Source organism: Ursus americanus, chromosome 6, assembly GCF_024610735.1.
Source record: "Ursus americanus isolate L20-20 chromosome 6, mUrsAme1.1.p, whole genome shotgun sequence".
NCBI lineage: Eukaryota > Metazoa > Chordata > Mammalia > Carnivora > Ursidae > Ursus > Ursus americanus.
Window position 1 is genome coordinate 590943 of NC_142132.1, and position 19334 is coordinate 610276.

The following is a 19334-nucleotide window of genomic DNA, read 5'->3' on the forward strand; positions in this document are numbered from 1 at the left end:
TTGGGAGGTCCCCCCTGCTCTTGACCTGGTGACCCGTACTCACCCTTGGGAGGCCCTCCCTGCTCTTGACCTGGTGACCCGTACTCACCCTTGGGAGGCCCTCCCTGCTCTTGACCTGGTGACCCGTACTCACCCTTGGGAGGCCCTCCCTGCTCTTGACCTGGTGACCCGTACTCACCCTTGGGAGGCCCTCCCTGCTCTTGACCTGGTGACCCGTACTCACCCTTGGGAGGCCCTCCCTGCTCTTGACCTGGTGACCCGTACTCACCCTTGGGAGGCCCTCCCTGCTCTTGACCTGGTGACCCGTACTCACCCTTGGGAGGCCCTCCCTGCTCTTGACCTGGTGACCCGTACTCACCCTTGGGAGGCCCTCCCTGCTCTTGACCTGGTGACCCGTACTCACCCTTGGGAGGCCCTCCCTGCTCTTGACCTGGTGACCCGTACTCACCCTTGGGAGGCCCTCCCTGCTCTTGACCTGGTGACCCGTACTCACCCTTGGGAGGTCCCCCCTGCTCTTGACCTGGTGACCCGTACTCACCCTTGGGAGGTCCCCCCTGCTCTTGACCTGGTGACCCGTACTCACCCTTGGGAGGCCCTCCCTGCTCTTGACCTGGTGACCCGTACTCACCCTTGGGAGGCCCTCCCTGCTCTTGACCTGGTGACCCGTACTCACCCTTGGGAGGCCCTCCCTGCTCTTGACCTGGTGACCCGTACTCACCCTTGGGAGGCCCTCCCTGCTCTTGACCTGGTGACCCGTACTCACCCTTGGGAGGCCCTCCCTGCTCTTGACCTGGTGACCCGTACTCACCCTTGGGAGGCCCTCCCTGCTCTTGACCTGGTGACCCGTACTCACCCTTGGGAGGTCCCCCCCGCTCTTGACCTGGTGACCCGTACTCACCCTTGGGAGGCCCTCCCTGCTCTTGACCTGGTGACCCGTACTCACCCTTGGGAGGCCCTCCCTGCTCTTGACCTGGTGACCCGTACTCACCCTTGGGAGGCCCTCCCTGCTCTTGACCTGGTGACCCGTACTCACCCTTGGGAGGCCCTCCCTGCTCTTGACCTGGTGACCCGTACTCACCCTTGGGAGGCCCTCCCTGCTCTTGACCTGGTGACCCGTACTCACCCTTGGGAGGCCCTCCCTGCTCTTGACCTGGTGACCCGTACTCACCCTTGGGAGGCCCTCCCTGCTCTTGACCTGGTGACCCGTACTCACCCTTGGGAGGCCCTCCCTGCTCTTGACCTGGTGACCCGTACTCACCCTTGGGAGGCCCTCCCTGCTCTTGACCTGGTGACCCGTACTCACCCTTGGGAGGCCCTCCCTGCTCTTGACCTGGTGACCCGTACTCACCCTTGGGAGGCCCTCCCTGCTCTTGACCTGGTGACCCGTACTCACCCTTGGGAGGCCCTCCCTGCTCTTGACCTGGTGACCCGTACTCACCCTTGGGAGGTCCCCCCTGCTCTTGACCTGGTGACCCGTACTCACCCTTGGGAGGTCCCCCCTGCTCTTGACCTGGTGACCCGTACTCACCCTTGGGAGGCCCTCCCTGCTCTTGACCTGGTGACCCGTACTCACCCTTGGGAGGCCCTCCCTGCTCTTGACCTGGTGACCCGTACTCACCCTTGGGAGGCCCTCCCTGCTCTTGACCTGGTGACCCGTACTCACCCTTGGGAGGCCCTCCCTGCTCTTGACCTGGTGACTCGTACTCACCCTTGGGAGGCCCTCCCTGCTCTTGACCTGGTGACCCGTACTCACCCTTGGGAGGTCCCCCCCGCTCTTGACCTGGTGACCCGTACTCACCCTTGGGAGGCCCTCCCTGCTCTTGACCTGGTGACCCGTACTCACCCTTGGGAGGCCCTCCCTGCTCTTGACCTGGTGACCCGTACTCACCCTTGGGAGGCCCTCCCTGCTCTTGACCTGGTGACCCGTACTCACCCTTGGGAGGCCCTCCCTGCTCTTGACCTGGTGACCCGTACTCACCCTTGGGAGGCCCTCCCTGCTCTTGACCTGGTGACCCGTACTCACCCTTGGGAGGCCCTCCCTGCTCTTGACCTGGTGACCCGTACTCACCCTTGGGAGGCCCTCCCTGCTCTTGACCTGGTGACCCGTACGTCCTCCCTGCTCTTGACCTGGTGACCCGTACTCACCCTTCAGGCTCCAACCTGAATGTCACTTTCTTCAGAATGGCCTCCAGGGACTTTTGAGATGGATGAGGACCCTGTCATCTCCTTGAAAGACCACATTCTCCTCTGTCAGGACCCAGCCCACTGCCCACATCAAGTCTGTCCCCTGTCAAGACCATGACCCCCATGAGGCAGGAGCCCGGTGCTCTGTTCACTGTGAGGCCTGACACACTTGTCTGTGGACAAGTGACAACGGACAGTAATGTAGGGGGGTGGGTGTTGAGGTCGTCCTGGGTTGGGCTCCACTGGAACCTGAACGTGCCCAAGGTGACAAGGTTCAGAGAAGAGTCATTTGAGAGTCAGGGGCCTGCCTGGGGCAGGCCTTGAGTGCTGGCCATGGTCATAGTTTAAGCTTTTGGAAACTAGCCCATCTCTGGGGTTTCCTGGTCAAGGGTTGGGATGTGCAAGGGATGGTCCCAGGAGGGCCAGCTTCCATGCATCTGGGATGTGGGGAGCCTGAGACGTCATCCCCGTAGTGGGTGGGGTGGTGGAGCAGGGTCACAAGGGGGAATTCTGTGTGAGGACTAGAGGGCTCAGGAAAACAGCTCCTTATCTTTGTCCTCTCTGTGGGAAGGACAGTGGGCAAGGGTGTGGGCTCGGTGTCGACATGGCCAGCAAGCACGACCCAACATGCTGCACCCTTGCCACAGTCCAGAGACCCAGAGGTCGGGGCTGGAGGTGTCCTGATCAACAGCAGCAGGAGCTGACACTGCTGGGACCGGCACCAAGAAGGCACATTTGCCACCGTGGTCCTTGTGGGCAGGGGGCCATGGCCCCGGGGTGCAGGCAGGAATGGGCACCTGAGCAGACGTGATAAGTCCACATGACGGGCGCAGCTATTCCTGGGGTCTCCAGAATGCGGCACTCGGGGGGTCCTCATAGCCCCAGGAACAGACACTGGAATGAGGCGAATCGAGAGCAGAACAGAGACCCTGGAATCACAGGCCTGACGGGGGTCGCGTGCAAACACTGGGCCCAAGGCGTCAGTCAGTGTGCACCGGCAGGCCCCTTCATGTGTCTGGTAAGAAGGACTTGCTTGCTCCGTGGGTGGAAAACCAGAGAAAATCACCTATCACCCACTGGGAATTAAGGCAACTCAGAAAACAAGACCTCATCGTGGGGCGATTCCAGAGACGTGAAGCATTAGCGACCTGGCAGCCGCACTTGCCGCTGGGGACAGCCTGGAGTGCGGACCCCATCGTGGCCCGGCCCCGCCCTGCGCCCTGCTGGCACGCCCTGCTTCTCGGTCTGCAGGCCGGTTTAGGGAGGCTCAGTCTGAAGCTCGTGGAGCTGCATGCTTGTGCACGTGTCTGTCTCTGTACGTGTAGTATATCTCAGTAAAAAGTCAGGAAAAACTCAACCCGTTCTTGAAGAAATTCCAGTGGGAATAAAAGAAACACGTAGAAGTAGAGGGTACTGAAAATGCTACCTGGCAAAGCTCGTGGACGCAGCAAAACCGTGTTTCGGGGGAAATTCATGGCCTTGTACGTAAACGTTCATGTTAGAAAGGAAGATGGGCCGAAGACAGATGAGCTGAGTGTGCAACTCACGTTAGGGAGGGAACACTTGCCAAACTCAAAACAAGGAAAAGAGAACGAAAAATAACAGCAGGATCAGTGGAAAAAGAAAACAAGACACATCAGGAGAGATCATGTGGTACGAGCTGGGGTCTTTGAAAAAACTAACCAAATAAATACACTCTGGCGACACTGACAAGTGCGCGGAAAGAGAATTTAAGTCATCCAGCGTCCCCCAGACAGTGCAGTGACTAACAAGGGACACTGCGACCAAATGCCAACGACTGAAAAAACAAGTAAAAATGGATAAACTTCAGAAATACATAGCTCACCAGAAAGCTTTCAATGAGAAATACAAAACAGACTAATCCTGTAACTATTAAAACTTGAGCAGCGATGCAAAGACTTGCCTCCAAGGAGACAGGTGTCCTGACGATTAAGTGTGACCGGACCTCGAGGACGGAGTGCCCCGTTGTTGCATGAACACTCACAGGCAGAGCAAGGGTGCTCGCATAGCCTGGGGGGGTCCTGCCCCCAACACGGTCAGAAACAGCACAAAACACCGAAGTAAAGCATCTGCAGGTCAAACGTGCCAGTGTATTAAAAAGATAAGACACCTGCCCACTTCAGGTTTTTCTAAGCAGGAGGGAGTGAATTAACATTAGAAAATAAGTATGTAAATATTAAAAATCTTAATGGTCATTTCAAAGGATGCGGAAGCACTTTCATAAAACCCAAGCTACGTTCACGGTAGAGCTTGATAACTGGCACAGAGGGGCCTCGCGTAGCAAATTCCATCCTGACTGGAGGGGGTTGGCGAGGAGAGAAACACTGCTTTCAGAGCCCCGCGTCCCGGAGCGGGAGGCGCGTCCGCCACTCTGCGCTGCTGGCGACGTGAGCGGCTCCTGTGGCCCATAGCAAGACGAGGAAGGGAAACCTGATAAGAATCTGTACATTATGGGAAGTAACAAAAGAATTCAGCATGATGGCTGGACATAAGATGAAGATATTAAAGTGAACTGAGTTCTGTAGACCAGCAACAAGCAAGCAGAAAAATGCAAGCACAAGAAGACCACCAAGTTAGAATGCAAGCAGGAAACATCAGATTCCCGAGAACAAACTAGTAAAGGGTACCCCAGACTCCTACAGTGAACGGTACTCCACGTACCGAGGTGTTGAGGACGTGAGGACGTAAAAGGGTTTATGCAGCAGACCCTATATGATAAAGCCCGCCTCCTCCCCAAAGGGATCGACAGATTCCGCATCGTTCCAGTCAAAGTGCCAGCAGAGCTTTCCATGTTATCCATGGAACTGGATAACAATTCTAACATCTATGTGCAAGAATAAAGGGCCAAGAATAGTGAGAACCCTTCTGAGGAAGGCGCTGGGTCTGGGGCAGGGCTGGCTGGGCCGGCCGCGTGGGTGCCAGCGGCCAGCATCCGCGGGAATGGGTATCCACACAGAGAGGGATGAAACTGGGTCCTTACCTCACCCTACACAAAAAAGTCATCTTCAAGCAGTTTGAATGTGACGAACAGAAATTTAAAATTCCTAGTAGAAAATATCAGCAAACCTCCATCAGAATTTGGTGTTGGAAAGGTCTCTTAAAGTACAAAAAATACTAACAAAGGAAACATGAATAAATTTGACTGCATTAAACTGGAGAGACTTCCTTCCTCGTCGGGGGTCTTCGAGCGGCCCTCCTGACAGTGTGGTTCCTGAGGTGGGCGACCCTCTCGTTGCAGCAGAGCACCCCGGACCTTCCAGAGGCTACGCCCCAGGGACACCACAACGGGGACCTCACCACAGGCTGAGCTGCCAGGAAAAGCCAGCTGGCTTCCACGGAGCCCGACATTAAAGGGTGGACAGATATCTGAAACAGCCCTACTCTTCTCACAGTGTCTTTGGGGAAAAATACTGCTATTTTTTATAAACATATGTTCTGTACGTTAACACGCAACGATTTCTTATTACTTTTAAGTGAATTCGTAGGTACAGAGATCGCAGGTGTCTCAGTTCTAACCTGTAACACAGACCGTGAGGTGTAACCGGCACCAAGGAAAGCTCTCTGGCTCCTCAGTCGTTTTCAGGAGTGTGAAGGGTCCCGAGAACGGCTCGCGCTTACAGACAGCGTGAAGACACCGTGTAGACGAGACATTCACAATCCTGACAAAATGGGTGGAGGTACATAAAGAAAAGCATAACAACTGCATGGAAAACGGGCCTTCCTGGCGACGTAGAGCCGGGGGTCCGCAGCCCCCGCTGGCGGGAGTGCACTCTGGTGCGGCCACCGTCAGAGACCGTGGAACACCCGCCTGCCCCGCCATGTGGCCGTCCCGTGGCCGGCTCCACATCCAGGAGGAGCTCCTGCCCAGATCCACCAAGGGCGTGCAGAGAGGCACTGACGCTCCCATGAGCCGCGGGGTACACATGACCACCCGCTGTGGTTCAGACGCATCATCCAGAAACACGTAAGAGAAAGTTCCAGAAGATAACATGTGGCGACACTCTTGTTAGAATGTGAAAACCAGCACACGCCAAACAACGTTGCTTTTGGGAACAGCCCGGCGGCGTGGAGGCGGGCGGCACCGCGAGGACGTTCGTTATTTCCAGGGCTTTGGTTTTGTGTCGGTTCCAGAGCTAAACATGCAAGTAAACTAGAAGTCTATGCACGGACCAGGCTGAGAGCTCCACAAGCCAAAGAGCACCTGGGCTCTGGTTCTGGCCCTGGAGGTCCAGGGAAGCAGAAGGACCCAATCCACCAGTGAGCCAGGGCCCCGCGGTCCTGCCCGTCACCGGAGCGCCGACGAGGGCCTCTCAGGGCAACGGGATGGATGCTAGCTCATTTTAAAGTAAAACTGAGCATAGGAGAAGCCAATCCTAACACTTATTTTGGGGTAAAAATTTAACCCAATGTCACTAAGCTAATGGGTTTTCACTGAAATTTTTGAGTTTGTAATGACTCACTTGTCAAGAATGGCTCTATTTCTCTCCGCGCATCTCAGACTGCAGGGTCCGTGGGGGTGGGAACCGGGAACGGCCGGTCTGCTGGAGCGGGCGCTCAGGGGAGAGGTGGGCTGGGCGGCGCCCCCCAGCCACGCTTTCCCGCATGCACACAGGGGTGCCTGGGGGGTGGTAGCGAGGTAGCATGGCAATGATTCCCCACAGGCCACGTGCCTCTGCGGAGCGCTGCGACCCACCGCTCCGCTCGCTCCCTCGGAGAAGCTGGGATTCCCCGCCAGCCACACCCCCAGCAACTTCGGGCACTTTTAACACGTTAGATACAGTTAAGTTCACACTCGGGAAACATACTCGACAACTGCAATGATAAGCATGCGTCCAAACACCACTCTGCCCCTGGAGCTGAGCTGCGCTGCCAGGGACCCCGAGTCTGACAAAGGTGAGGGTGCCCTGAAGGCAGCCCCCCGGCCCCGCCTGTGCCCTGCACAGAGGTGTCCCCGCTGCAGCGGCCTTTCCTGTGTTAGCCTCGTACCAGCTGCCCGCCTGGTAAGGGTCGTGGGAGCCCACCTGCTGCCACCCACCTCAAAGGTGTTCCCGGTCACATCGAACTCCGGGGGAACAAAGGCACCCTCGGGGTCATCTGGGGAAGGAAAAGAGAAGGACTCTGATCGCACATGCACGAGGCCCACAGTGAGGAGGAAGCCCGCCAGCCAGGAGGGCAGGAGCTGTGGTCTCCTGCCCACCAGGGCCCCTCCCTGCCCCCCACCCCCCTTCTGTCCTGGAGTCCCTGGGGCCTGTGTTGAGCATCAGAGGAAATGCTTCTTCAACAGGAAAACCTCATTCTTCACTGGAAGCCCCGGGGAAGCCGTCCAAAGAGGAAGGAGAAAGGGTTTTCCCCCGTTTCCCAGCGAAGGGGGTCTGAAGGCACCGGTTGGGGAAAATCGGGCCGTCTGCTCAGGCCCTCCCTGGAGCAGGGGAGGGCCTGCGGGAACACGGGAGGCCAGGCAGGCAGCGGGGGGCCTCCTGCGCTGGCCACCACGCCCCACATCCACTCACCGCGGGCCAGCTGCCCCAGGGCTGGCGGGCCCCGCGCGGGTCCCCGGCACGGACCGTGTGACACAGCCCACGGGGGCCTCCCACCTCCTTCTCCCTCAGCGGTTCACGGGGCTGGAGATCCCACCAGGGCAGCGGCTGCGATTGGGGGCGGGGAGCCCTGTGTCCACGTTCTCCCCAAAGGCACCTTCTGCCGCCCCCGCCACCCCAGGCTCACCGCTGAGCTGCTCCATGAAGCACACGTTCCCGCTGGTGTTGAACGCCAGGGTGTCAGGCGTGATGCACAGGGTCTGGAAGATGGCCGCGTGGGCAACGCTCCTCATGGACAGGCTGCACTCCAGGCACACGGCCCACGCCTCCTGCTCACTGAGGCCGCTGTCCCGCAGCGAGAGGATGTCGGCCAGGGACACGTTCTCCTGCCAAGACAGGATGCAGCTGAGGCAGGTCTGGGGACAGGCCCAGGCCACAGCGGGCCCTCCTCCCCAGGAAAGGCCTGGCACCACGGCGTCGAGACTGATTCTAGGGAAGCAGACAACGCGCGGCGATATTTCACTTTACGTCAGAAACGGGGCTGTGGGCAAAGGCTTTAAAAAGAAACACACCCAGAAGCTCACCCACCCCACTGTCCCCCGGCTGCCAGAAGCCACAGAGCATTTGGCAGAATGACCAGCGTGCTGTTGGGAGCAGGTGTTTACTCCTGGGGCCGGGACCCAGTTCTTTGTCCCAGAAATCACGGCCTCCCCGCAGCCCCCGTGTCCAGCTGGGGTCCCCGCACGCCGACCGCACAGGCTCATGCATGTGGCTCGGTGGGTGTGCAGAGGGCTCTCACTTCTTTAGGGTGTAAGCAGATGAGCAAGACGTAGACACGGGTGGGGGTGAGTCAGCGCGCACAGAAGCGCAGTCGTGCCGGGGAAGCCCGTAGAGAGCAAACGAGGTGTGAGCGCACGGCGGAACCATGTGACACACGGTAACGCACAGACGAGATGGCTGAGCGGCGGCGGCCCAGACATCGGCTCCGGGCAGCGCACACAGAGGACCCACAGTCACCGCGGTCCCTCCTGCACAGCCAGACCGCAGGCCTCCCTGTGCTGGGCGCCCCCTTCGGATCTGACCAGGGCTCAGCGTGTCACCACCACGCACGCGTGCCCCCGACATGCACACAACACACTGATGTGTCGTCACGCACCTCCCCTGTGCACACATGCACACTGGCACACACCGTGTGTACTTTCACACACACACACAACTCTCACACGGTTCCAGAGACATAAACTCACACAGGTGCACACACAGCCTCACACAGGCAGACACACACACTCACATACCCACACTTCCACTCAAATGCACAGTTGTGCAATCCCACACTCGCACACGCCCACATACTGACTCCTACACACTCCGTGTGTTCACACATGTACACCCACACTCTCACACATACATGTGCCCCAAGTATGTGCACACACACATTCTCATACATCAGACACCTTGGATCTCCAGACCCTAAGCTGGCCTGCTGTTTGACGCCCTGGTCACCTCTGTGCGCCCGCGTGTCTGTGCTCCACCGGCCGCAGGAGGGGAGCTAGAGCCTGGAGGAAGCATGTGGGTGGGGTCAGGAGGCGGGTGGACAGTAGGGGGAGCAGGGGAGATGGTGCAGAAGACGGAGCCCCCTCCTGTCTCCAGCCTCAGCCGCCTTACCCCTCCCAGCACACAGGACTGTTTTCTGAGTGTGGCCAAGCTTCTGGCTATGAAAAGTCTCCTGGCTCCTGCCCTCGAATTTCCCCCACCGGCACTGCAAGGGGTCCCCACAACCGCAGACAAAGGGGACAAGGAGCGGAAAGAAGGAAGGAAGGAAGGAAGGAAGGAAGGAAGGAAGGAAGGAAGGAAGGAAGGAAGGAAAGGAAGGGAGAAAGAAAATAAATCAGGGAGTGGCTCCTGTGGGCTCCTTGGCTAAGCCTCTGGGTTCAGCAGTGTGGGGTGATGGGAGGGGACCCTGGGACTGGGCTGCCCTGTGCCCACGTGACTTGGCACATACCACCATCCCCTTCCTCCTCAGAGCTCAGCACGGGCCTCCGCATCACTCCCCAGGCCCTTCCAGCTCTTTCTGTGGGGTAGATGGATAAGGGGAGGGCAGCCCGTTGGAAGCTGGTTCAAGAAGGGGCCACAGGGTTCATGCAGATCCAAGAGCAGAGAGCTGCTAACCAGCTTCCAGAAATGTGTGCACCCCTGTGAGGAAGGCAGTCTGGGAGTTTTAAAAGGACAACGAGAGCACAAAGCAGATTAGAGTGGGATGTGGAGGAAGCTAGCAAACCCGAAAATCTCAATTTCCCCATCTCCCTGCTGTGTTCCCAAGGGTCACGGATGAAAGGTCTTTCTGATTTGGCTCAATCTGGGGGTCGCTGGGCACCACCCTGGGACTCCCCAGGACGCAGGACAGCCCCGTGGTGCCTGTGGGGCCTCGCAGAAGAGGCGTCTGGGGAGTGCACACACGTGCACACAACACACACATGTGCACACACATGCAACCACACGTACACAGGCACGCGTTAACAACCGACCAAAGACCCCGCGGTTTTGTGCTATTTCGGAGAAGAAAGCTAGCCCACACTGCGAGTCCGAGCCAGGTCCCCCCGCAGGGGCCTTGTTGACACTCCGCTGGTGGTAGCCTACGCCGGCCGCACGCGCCAGCTCACGCAGCTGCTGACAGGGTGCGCTGCCAGGGAAGGGAGCCCAGGTCAGGGTGCCCCGGGGGGTCTCGCGGCCTGTGACATGACTTCCTGTTCAAGGCCCCGCCCCACCGCCCTGTCCAGCTGGAAGATACCCTGTGACGGGGGAGCCCCTTCCTCCCCAAAAGACCTGTAGCCCCCGGTGCCTATTCATGGTGGGAGCATCTAATGGGGGGATTCTCTGCGTGATTTTATGGAGCGAATCTGTGGGTCCTGCGTCATTGCTCCCAGGGCGTGGCTGAAGCCCCCACTCATGGACGAGATGCTCTCAGCCCCTCTGAAACCCAGCTGTTGTGATGAGAAGGCACGATTCAGCTGACATATGGTTCCGGGACAGAGCTGAGGTATGCCGCTGGCTCTCCTGCTACACCCAGGTTGGCGGGGGAGGGTCTCACCAAGTGCTGGGGGATCCTGAACCATGGACCCCATGGTCACCTGTCCTCTGGGACCTGACACCCACTCTTCCAGTTCACCCTGGCTGGAGGAAGGACCCTTTCTTGCCTGAATCCGTGGCCCACGGAGGGTGGACGGGATGAGACTTGGCTAATGGGCTGGCAGGAGCAAGGACAAGACACCGGGAAGCCTGGCCAGCTCCTCGGGCTCCCTCAGTCCATGTCCACCAGAGTCCCAGGGGTCACCCCCTTTCCCTGGCCACTTGGACAGATGAGAGCTGTGCGGGCATCCTGCACATCTGTGGTATCTCCGGGACCTGGGGGCTCTGAGCCTCACTGCCAGGTGGGCCCCACACGCCAGGGGACACGGACCCCGGGGACACCACAGGGTCTGGGGCAGGATGGAAAAGAGCTTCACTGGCCGTGGCAGGCATTTCAGAAGGAGGTGATGTGCTATGAATAGTAAAGCTGGTCACAGGGCCCACTAATGCCTGCCTGTAGCCCCACCTCTGGGCACCCATGAGGGCCCGTGGCAGCCGGAGGCGTCATGACTTCCCACACCGCAGCGTCCCCTGTCACCGCCAGCATGGTCTGACCTTGTCACTGCTGGCTGGGCAGCCTCTGGTGCTCACCTCCTGAGTACAGACCTAGCCTCTGGGCAGGCGCAAGGGTCCTGAACCCCACCCTCACCCTTCCCCAGCAAGGCGCTGCCTGGGTGGGACGTGGAGCAGGCCTGAAGGTGGGGCTCAGCTAAATCACGGTCCTTGCAGGACAGGAAGGAGTTGTCCTTCCCTAGCAATCCTGCAGGCACAAGCCCCACCCCGTCCAGGCCGGGGGAGGGCCAGCCCCTCATCAGCCAGGTCCTGGGTCTCAGAGGGCAGGGCTGGCTTCCCACCTGAGGACCCTTGTCTGGTTATGGCAAAGTGTGCCCATCCAGGAGATTCTGTGCCTCGAAGACACCCCACTGCCCCCGTCAGAGACAGCCTGTGAGCCAGGGTTACACAGGGACCCACAGGGACCCATAGATTGCTCTTGCAGATTTCAAATGTTCTCTTAGATATGAATGTTTTCAACCTTGGAGCATTCTAATAGGCTCTGCAAACACAAAACCCAGATCATGGCTGAGAACAACCGTTGACAATCTCTGGGCCTGCTGGCAGGTTCCTCCAAGCTGCCCGACCCCAGGCCCCGGGAGCTCTGCTCAGTGCCCTGTTGGGTCTTCCCACTGGCCCTAAAGTGCCCCCTCCAGCTCGTAACTATCGCCCACCACGAGGCTCTCCTTGGCTTCCCAGTTGTCCGCTGCTCTGTGCTGTTTCTGTAGGGGCCTCACACGAACCCAGCAGGGCTCGCTGGGAATATCTGCTTCCCCACAGGGTACCCCTAAGCCGTCAGCTATTCTCAGCACCAACACAGACCCCACCCACCTCCAAACCCCTGGGCCCAGCCCAGCGCCCAGCCCATAGATGCCGGGGAGGTGCTCACTGAACTTGGAAGGGATGAGAACACTCCTTAAACCTCAGGAGAGTTTAGGGACGGGGAGACACGCCGCCCCCAGGGCCAAACCGGTGCCCCATCTTCATCTCCAAGCCTGCCCCTGTCCTTGTCCCCCGAAGGCTCCCGTGCGTGGCACCACAGTCCTCCAGAAGGCCCGGCATCCGCCCCTCCTGCCCTGTCCTTTGCTGGTACCAATGCAGCCGTGCCGCCTGAGGAAGCCAGATGCTGGGCTGGACGACAACCTCCAGGACCTCGGGCCCACTCGCCACGTGCCCCGGGGGGTTTCCAGCTGAGAGAATTCTCTGGGGCACGCACCCAGAGTGAAGCTGCTGGGACACAGGGAGCGGCCATCTTCCACGTCACTATCAGATGCCAACCTGCTTTCCAGAGAGGCTGTTCCACACACACTCACCGGCAAGGGAGCGTCCACCGCCACGCCAGTCCCTGCCGACTCGGCCACTGCCCAGTTTTTATTCTTGCCAACTGGCACTTGTGGAGAGACCCTCATGGTGGGTGCCTTTTGCGTTCCCTGATGATAATGAAGTTGAACATTTTTCATGTGTTTACCAGCCACTCGTATTTTCTCTGGGGTTACAACCACAGAAACATTCCGAGGGGCTCCTGGATGGGGGGGGCTAGGGTCCTGTGTCTTGACCTTGCTGTACAGTCTGTTGTTAGGATCAGCTGTAAAACTGCAAATCCCTCTGTCCATGTCCTGGGTCTGGCACCGGCCGTCCCTCTGTGGGAGCTTCCCTGTGTCTTCTCCGGCCTGGCTCCCTCCAGGGGTTGCATCAGCATGGCCCACCCTGGGTGGTGATGCAGCCTGGCTCCCCCCTCATCTTACGCAGGGTGGCTTTTCAGATGCAACCTGACTCTACAATGCTGTGGCCAGCACAGTCACATGTCTCTGATGGAGCTTTAAAACCTTCAGTACCAACTGAGCTGAGTGTGTGCGGGAAGCATGAAGTCCGGGCCAGGTGGGTTCACAGGTACGGGACGTCGGTCTGGCTCTAAGGCTTCTGTTTTATGGGAGCATACCCAAAGACAGTGCCTCTGCCTCCCCAAACGGCCCACCTGAGCTTTCCCAGTGGATGGCACTAAGGCAGTGCTGTCCCACTTCACCTGGAGGCCTCTGTCACAGGACGATGGAAACCCCCAGCCCTATGCACTGTGCACAGCTGGGGGGCTGCTCTGACCCAGACGGGCATGAGGGAACCCCAGCCCAGAGAAGGCACCAGGGCACACAGGAGTACAGCCCGTGGGCGGGGATCCGGCTCTGGGTCTGAGTCCTGGCTCTGCTGTTCTGTTCATTTCGCACCAGCAGTGGACTCTGCACAGGGCCCAGGGGAGGCCCTCAAAGTGTGGGGTGGCTGACACAACAAGGTTCTGTATGAAGAACCACGTTCTACATTTGCTTTGGATGCTGATTTTGGAGGTGAGTCTTCTAACAGATACACTGAAATTTGTGCTCTGGGGGAGACTCTGACGGCACCTTTCATTGTCCATGAAAGCCATGGAGATGCCCAAAGGTTTATTCAATCTCTTGCTTCTCCTCTCTGCAGCCTTGCCTCTCACCAAATCCAGGCCACCATGGCGGGGGGGGGGGTGGGAGGCAACACCAGCCCTCAGGTACAGCCTCAGCGGCTCTCGGCCGGCCAGCCATTGGCTTCCTGTGGCAGACTCTGCTTGCTACCCAGGGCAGGGCTTCCACGGCATGAACTCTGTCCTTACAGCCAGCTCTCCTCTGAAAGTGGGGGGTGGGGGTGGTGGCAGAGGTGGAAGACCCTGGAGACTGCAGCTGCGGCCCCTATGGATCCTCTTATGTATTCCACGAGGATGGTGGCCATGTCTAACTCTTGGCCACCAGCCTTGTCCACATGGGCACTGGAGGGTCTTCATCAGCACCATGTTGCTTACAACCCACCCCATGACTGGCTGCATGATGCCAGCGTTCCTCAACCATGAGCACAGAAGCCCGGAGACTGGGGCATTTGCCTGCTGGAAGCTTGGTAGGCCCTCCACCCAGACCCCATAGCCTTGGGTCTTCCTGGGAGTGGCTACATCCTCTGGGGGGCCACCTATCACATGGAGGGACCTGGCTTGTTCATTTGACCCCAAGCCACAGCCTCTGGGGTGCGCTAGGGAAGTCAGAGTTGCAGGCAAATTGTTTCTGTGGGCACCTGTCCAGTGAATGACCAGAAGCTCCATGTGATGGTGACTGCCGGTCCCTCTGAGCCTTGGGTAGGGGGATGCCTCAGGACCCAGGATCCTGAGTGGAGGCACCTGCTGTCCTCTGTGTGAAGGAAGCAGCCCTCTGTCCTGGGGGGGGGGGGGAGGCTTCCCGGACTTCCACCCCAGCTCCTGAACCTACTGGCCAGATGGGGCTCTGCTGGCTGGGGCCTCCCGCTGACCTGGGGCCTCCCGCTGGCAAGGAGGAAAACAGCGATCCACCTCCTCCCCTCACGATGCCCCAATCCACACTCATGCATCCAACATTTATAGTCAGGAGCCCCCCAGCCCACAGGGCCCCAACTTCTTCAGTGACCACCCACCCACTGCTGTCCCATGTGGCATTCCACGGGGCCTGTCCTCTCTGAGCGAAAATGTTAAAGGCCGGTGGGGGGTTGCTGAGAGCCGCTGCCAAGACCTGGGCCAGGGGCAGGAGACCTCGGGGGCGGGGGCACCCTCCCCCGGACTCTCCCTAGAAGGTGGGGGAAGGCGGGACCCACCGCGGGCGCCGGGCTCACCTCGTCCTCCGGCAGAGTGGGGAGCGGCTCGAAGTCGTAGCCCGCCAGGTCCTTGCCATCCTCCTCGTACAAATCCGCCGCGGCCGCGTCCATGGCCTGCATCCCGCTGGCGCGCCGGCGGCGCCTCGGACTGGCCAGCGCCGGGGGCCTGGCGCTCCGGCCGGCGCCCTGGCCGCCGCGCCCGGCCGGCCTCGGCCTTCCCGCGGGCCCTGCGCCCGGCTCCGCGCGCCACTCGGGCTCGGGCTGGGGCTCGGGCTCGGGCTCCGGCTCGGGCTCGGGCTCCGCGCGCCGCTCCGGCTCCGGCTCCGGCTACGCGCGCCGCTCCGGCTCCGGCTCCGGCTCCGGCTACGCGCGCCCGGCCGCCATGGCAACGCGCCCGCCCCCAACCCCCGCGGCCCCGCCCTCGGCGTGCCGCCCGCGCGCCTGCCGCAGTGTCACCCGAGCGGGGGGCCCGGGTGCCTGGCAGGACCGGGGGTCCTGGCACTCGCAACGCCCTGCTCGCTTTGGCGGGCGCCGGGGGCTGCGGGCTCCTGGGGACTCTGTCCCTCGGGGACGTTGGCCGCCTTCCGCAGGCTGCACGGAGCCGGCGGCCTGTGCGCGGCGGGCACCGTTCCGGGCGGGGCCCCTTGTGTGGCCGGTGTCCTGAGCGACGCCACCGCAGGCTGCTGCCCCGGCGTGCGCCCACCTGGGCCCCCGGAGGTCGAGGGCGTGGCCCGCTGCTACGAGGGCTCTGGGTGGGTCGCGGACCCTCCGCTGGGGCTCTTCGGTCCCTCCCCCGCCGCCCAGGGGCGGGGCTGCCGCAGTCTTCGCCGGGGGTGGCGGCTGCAGAGGCGCGCCGTTGGGGGTGGGGGAGCGGAGAGGGGAGAGAGGGGGCAGGAGACCCGGCGGGGACCCGCCTGAGCAGCTGGGGTCTGGCCCGCCTCCGCCCTTGAGTGAGGGTCTCCTGGATGCCTGTGGGGAGCAACAATTACAGCCTTGGGGCACAGGAGGCCGGAGACCAGACAACTGCTCCGGCAATTCGGCTGTCCTGCTGCCTCCTGATTAACCCCTTCGTTGCCCCGTTTATGGTCCAGTGGATGGATGGACTTGCTTCAGCAGCGGGGTGAGCTTTGGCCCAGGCTGTGGCCCATGGTTGCCTGAACAGCCAGGATACTCTGCCAACCCTGGCAAAAGGCCAACAGCACCCCCTACCTGCCTTTCCGCAGGAGGTGGGCAGCCCCCCCCCCCCCCCCCCCCCCCGCGGAGCACTGGGTCAGAGCCCCGTGGGAGAGCAGATGCTACTGCCAGGCTATCACCTTACACACGTTGCCAGCCCTATCCTCACAGCCTTGCTTGGCCAGGTACACAGCAGGTGCTCCATAAATGCTCCTTGTGTGAATGAGCCAGGGTTTGTGGCAAGGTGTGCAAAGTCCAAGCGTTCACTGGGAGTAATTCCCAATACTCTGTGCTTGGGTCAGGTCACTGTGACCCTGGGCCCTCGCATGTGACACCCAAGCGTGTGGGGGCATATGCAAGTCACCGGAGAAATAGGCCTCAAGCAGGTAGCCGGGTGGTCAGCCTCATCTCGTGCAAGATGCTGGTCCTTGAGCCCACCCAAGTCAGCGAAGCAGAAACTGGGTGCAGCGTCCGCCCTTCTGGGGGTGCTGGAAAGCTCAGAGCAGCAGCCAGGGTGGGTGGGTGGAGGTGGCAGGGGCTGGAGAAAAGCCGCCTCACAGTCGCGTGATGTGGGCCAGCTGTCTGTGAGCTGCCTTTGTGGGCACCACACAGGGCTTCAGAAGGAGGCAGAGGGAGGCAGGCAGGCCCTGGGCTGCACCCCTGCCCTCACACCCAGTTCACAGAGCTGAGTGCCCCGGCTGCAGGGTCTGTCTGCTGCAGGGTTGACGGAGCGTGCTGGTGAGGCCCGGATGTGGCTCCCCTCACTTACCACCCAGTCTAAGTGCCCTTCGTGGGGACACAGAGGCCGAGCTGCAGGGACCTCATGGAGGTGGATGTGGGCTTTGTCACCTGGTTCTTGGATCACGGTGCACCTGCCTGCAGGTGCAGGGTTCATGGGTGGGGACTTAGGCACTGAGTGGGAGGGGCAAAGAGAACCCTGTTTCCGAGGAGATCTTGTAGGGCAAGTATTCTGGGTCTAATGACACATCATCTACTTGAGGAAAAGGTGCGTCCAATTTGGGTGAAATGCAGAGCGAAGAGGCTGTTGATGTGGGCATTTCCCATCTCCCGGGCAGACCGTTGCTCCGTGGAGAGGGACTGGGAGCGTGGGCCAGTGAAGAAGGGCCAAGGGGAAGCCCACGGGACCACACCGCAGGCCCTTCTTTTAACCCCCTGCTTGGTCTACCTTGTTCAGTGGCGTGATGTCACCTCCACTGAAAGCTGGGTTAGTCTGTTTGCATATTTACTTGCTTTTTACCAGCTTTGCTCCAACAAAGTATTTGGTATTGGACCTGTGTTCTGGTGCCTCGAACATAATAGATAGTTCATTACTGTGGTTGGATGAGGCATGATTCTTAACATCGGAGCAAGTCTTGATTACGCAGGCTCTCCAGATCTTCCCAGAGCTGATGAGACCACACACGCATATGAGGACATCCAAGCAGCCCCTGGGTGTCTGTTCAAAGTTAACTCCCAGCCCAGTTTCAAGCAGTGCCAAGAACCTCATGAACAGACACTGGAATGGCCTCTTAGCGTTGGCCTCTGTGCCTGCCCCTCCCACCACGCCAGTGTGTCCTCACATGCCCAGCGGGCTGGCCTTCTTCCTGATCCCCCTCAGGTGACGTCAGAATCCTGCCCGGCAGGCTGAGGCCAGGATGTGCTGGAGCCCCGGTCTTCTTAGTGGTCTTCCCTGACCCGTCTGCGCACGCTCTGCTCTTCTGTCTGCCCCGCTTCGCTTTCCTGCAAGACCGTCCCTTCTGCAGGTCCTTGCCTGGGCTGCCCTCCCTGCCTCTGGCCTCTGCCTTCCACAGATCCTCGCTCTAGACAGATAGTCTCCTGCAAAGTTCCGTGCTTGCCGCTGGACCCTTGTCCTCTGCAGACACAGGCAGGACTTTGTTTCGTTTTTCCAAGCCCCAGGTCTCCTGCAGGAGGGGGCTTGCTCCTGTCTTAAGGCGTGCAGTCGGCACTCAGCCTGACCAGTCTGTGGCTGATGAGAATGGAGTGGGGGTCTTCAGAGTCTGGGCTCTCATTTTCCTTAAATGAATTTTGAAAAGTTGTCAAACTGCTTGCACATTTTGAAGTCAACATTTAAGTTTTGTAAGAAATCACAAATGTAAATAATTGCAAGGAATGGGATTTCTGGTGTGGTAAATATTGATATTTTGAAGTAAAACTGTTACTCTTGTCAACATATCCAAGAAGCTAAACACCAAAATGTGGTTTTTTGTTTTTTTTACATTTAAGCATGCTCTACGCCCAACACGGGGCTCAAACTCACCACCCCAAGGTCAAGAGTCACACGCTCTACAGACCTGAGCCAGCCAGGAGCCCCAACACCAAAATGGTTTTGATGCCCACTGTCAGTTATTTTAAAAAATCACACAAACATGTTCTTTACCAGTCCAAAATCTTCACCAGAACGTTTTTCCTTCAACTTATTACAGACGTCAAATTTTGGACAGGATTTTATCCTACTGTGATATCTTTTCATGCTTGACAGTTTCTGTAGATTCCCCGTCACACTTCTTTGCAACAAATACACATGTAGGTTTTAATAAATCAAATATTCAATAAATAAAAAAATTCAAACTTATTTTTTTTTGTTTCCAGTGACCATAAGACTTATTTTGCAGTCTTGAAGTCTTTTGGTGAAGTAAATGACCATGTTTGTCCTGGGGATGCGAACACACACTCAAGGACCGTGGACTACTGACGTGGCTTCTTTTGGGGAAGGCTGAGCCCTCCTAATACTCTGTGCTGTCACTCTGTGGTTACTCTGTGGCTGTTACTCTGTGGCTATCATTCTGTGGCCCTTACTCTGGCTGTGCCTTTTCCATAAAAACACAAGTCATATTGTGTTCTATCTACAAAGCTCTTATTTCCAAATAAGGTCACACTCACAGGTGCCTGGGGTGAGGACTTCAACATGTCATTTTGGGGACCCACAATAGTGTCCTCAGAGCTGGCCCTGTGACCATGAAGACCCCGTTAGCACCCCTGTGAGCCTGTTTGCTGGACTGGGAGCTCTGCGAGGGCTGAGAGCAGCACGGTCTACGTCCTGGAGCATAGTGCTGGGTGCAGGCCCCGGCTCATGGCCGGCCCCTGTGCCGC

General features: G+C 59.2%; 1 protein-coding gene across 1 annotated transcript in view; it reads right to left on the reverse strand.

Moving 5' to 3' along the window:
* The window catches only part of KNDC1 (kinase non-catalytic C-lobe domain containing 1), a 64867-nt gene extending 49687 nt beyond the window's left edge, over positions 1-15180 (reverse strand). Inside the window, exons 1-3 of the mRNA XM_045809371.2 lie at positions 15069-15180; positions 7930-8128; positions 7241-7299 (exon numbers count right to left, since the gene is read on the reverse strand). Of these exons, the coding sequence (XP_045665327.2) occupies positions 7241-7299; positions 7930-8128; positions 15069-15170 (360 nt within the window). The 5' untranslated portion in view covers positions 15171-15180. The remainder of the gene's footprint in view (positions 1-7240; positions 7300-7929; positions 8129-15068) is intronic.
* Between the last annotated feature and the right edge of the window lie 4154 nt (positions 15181-19334).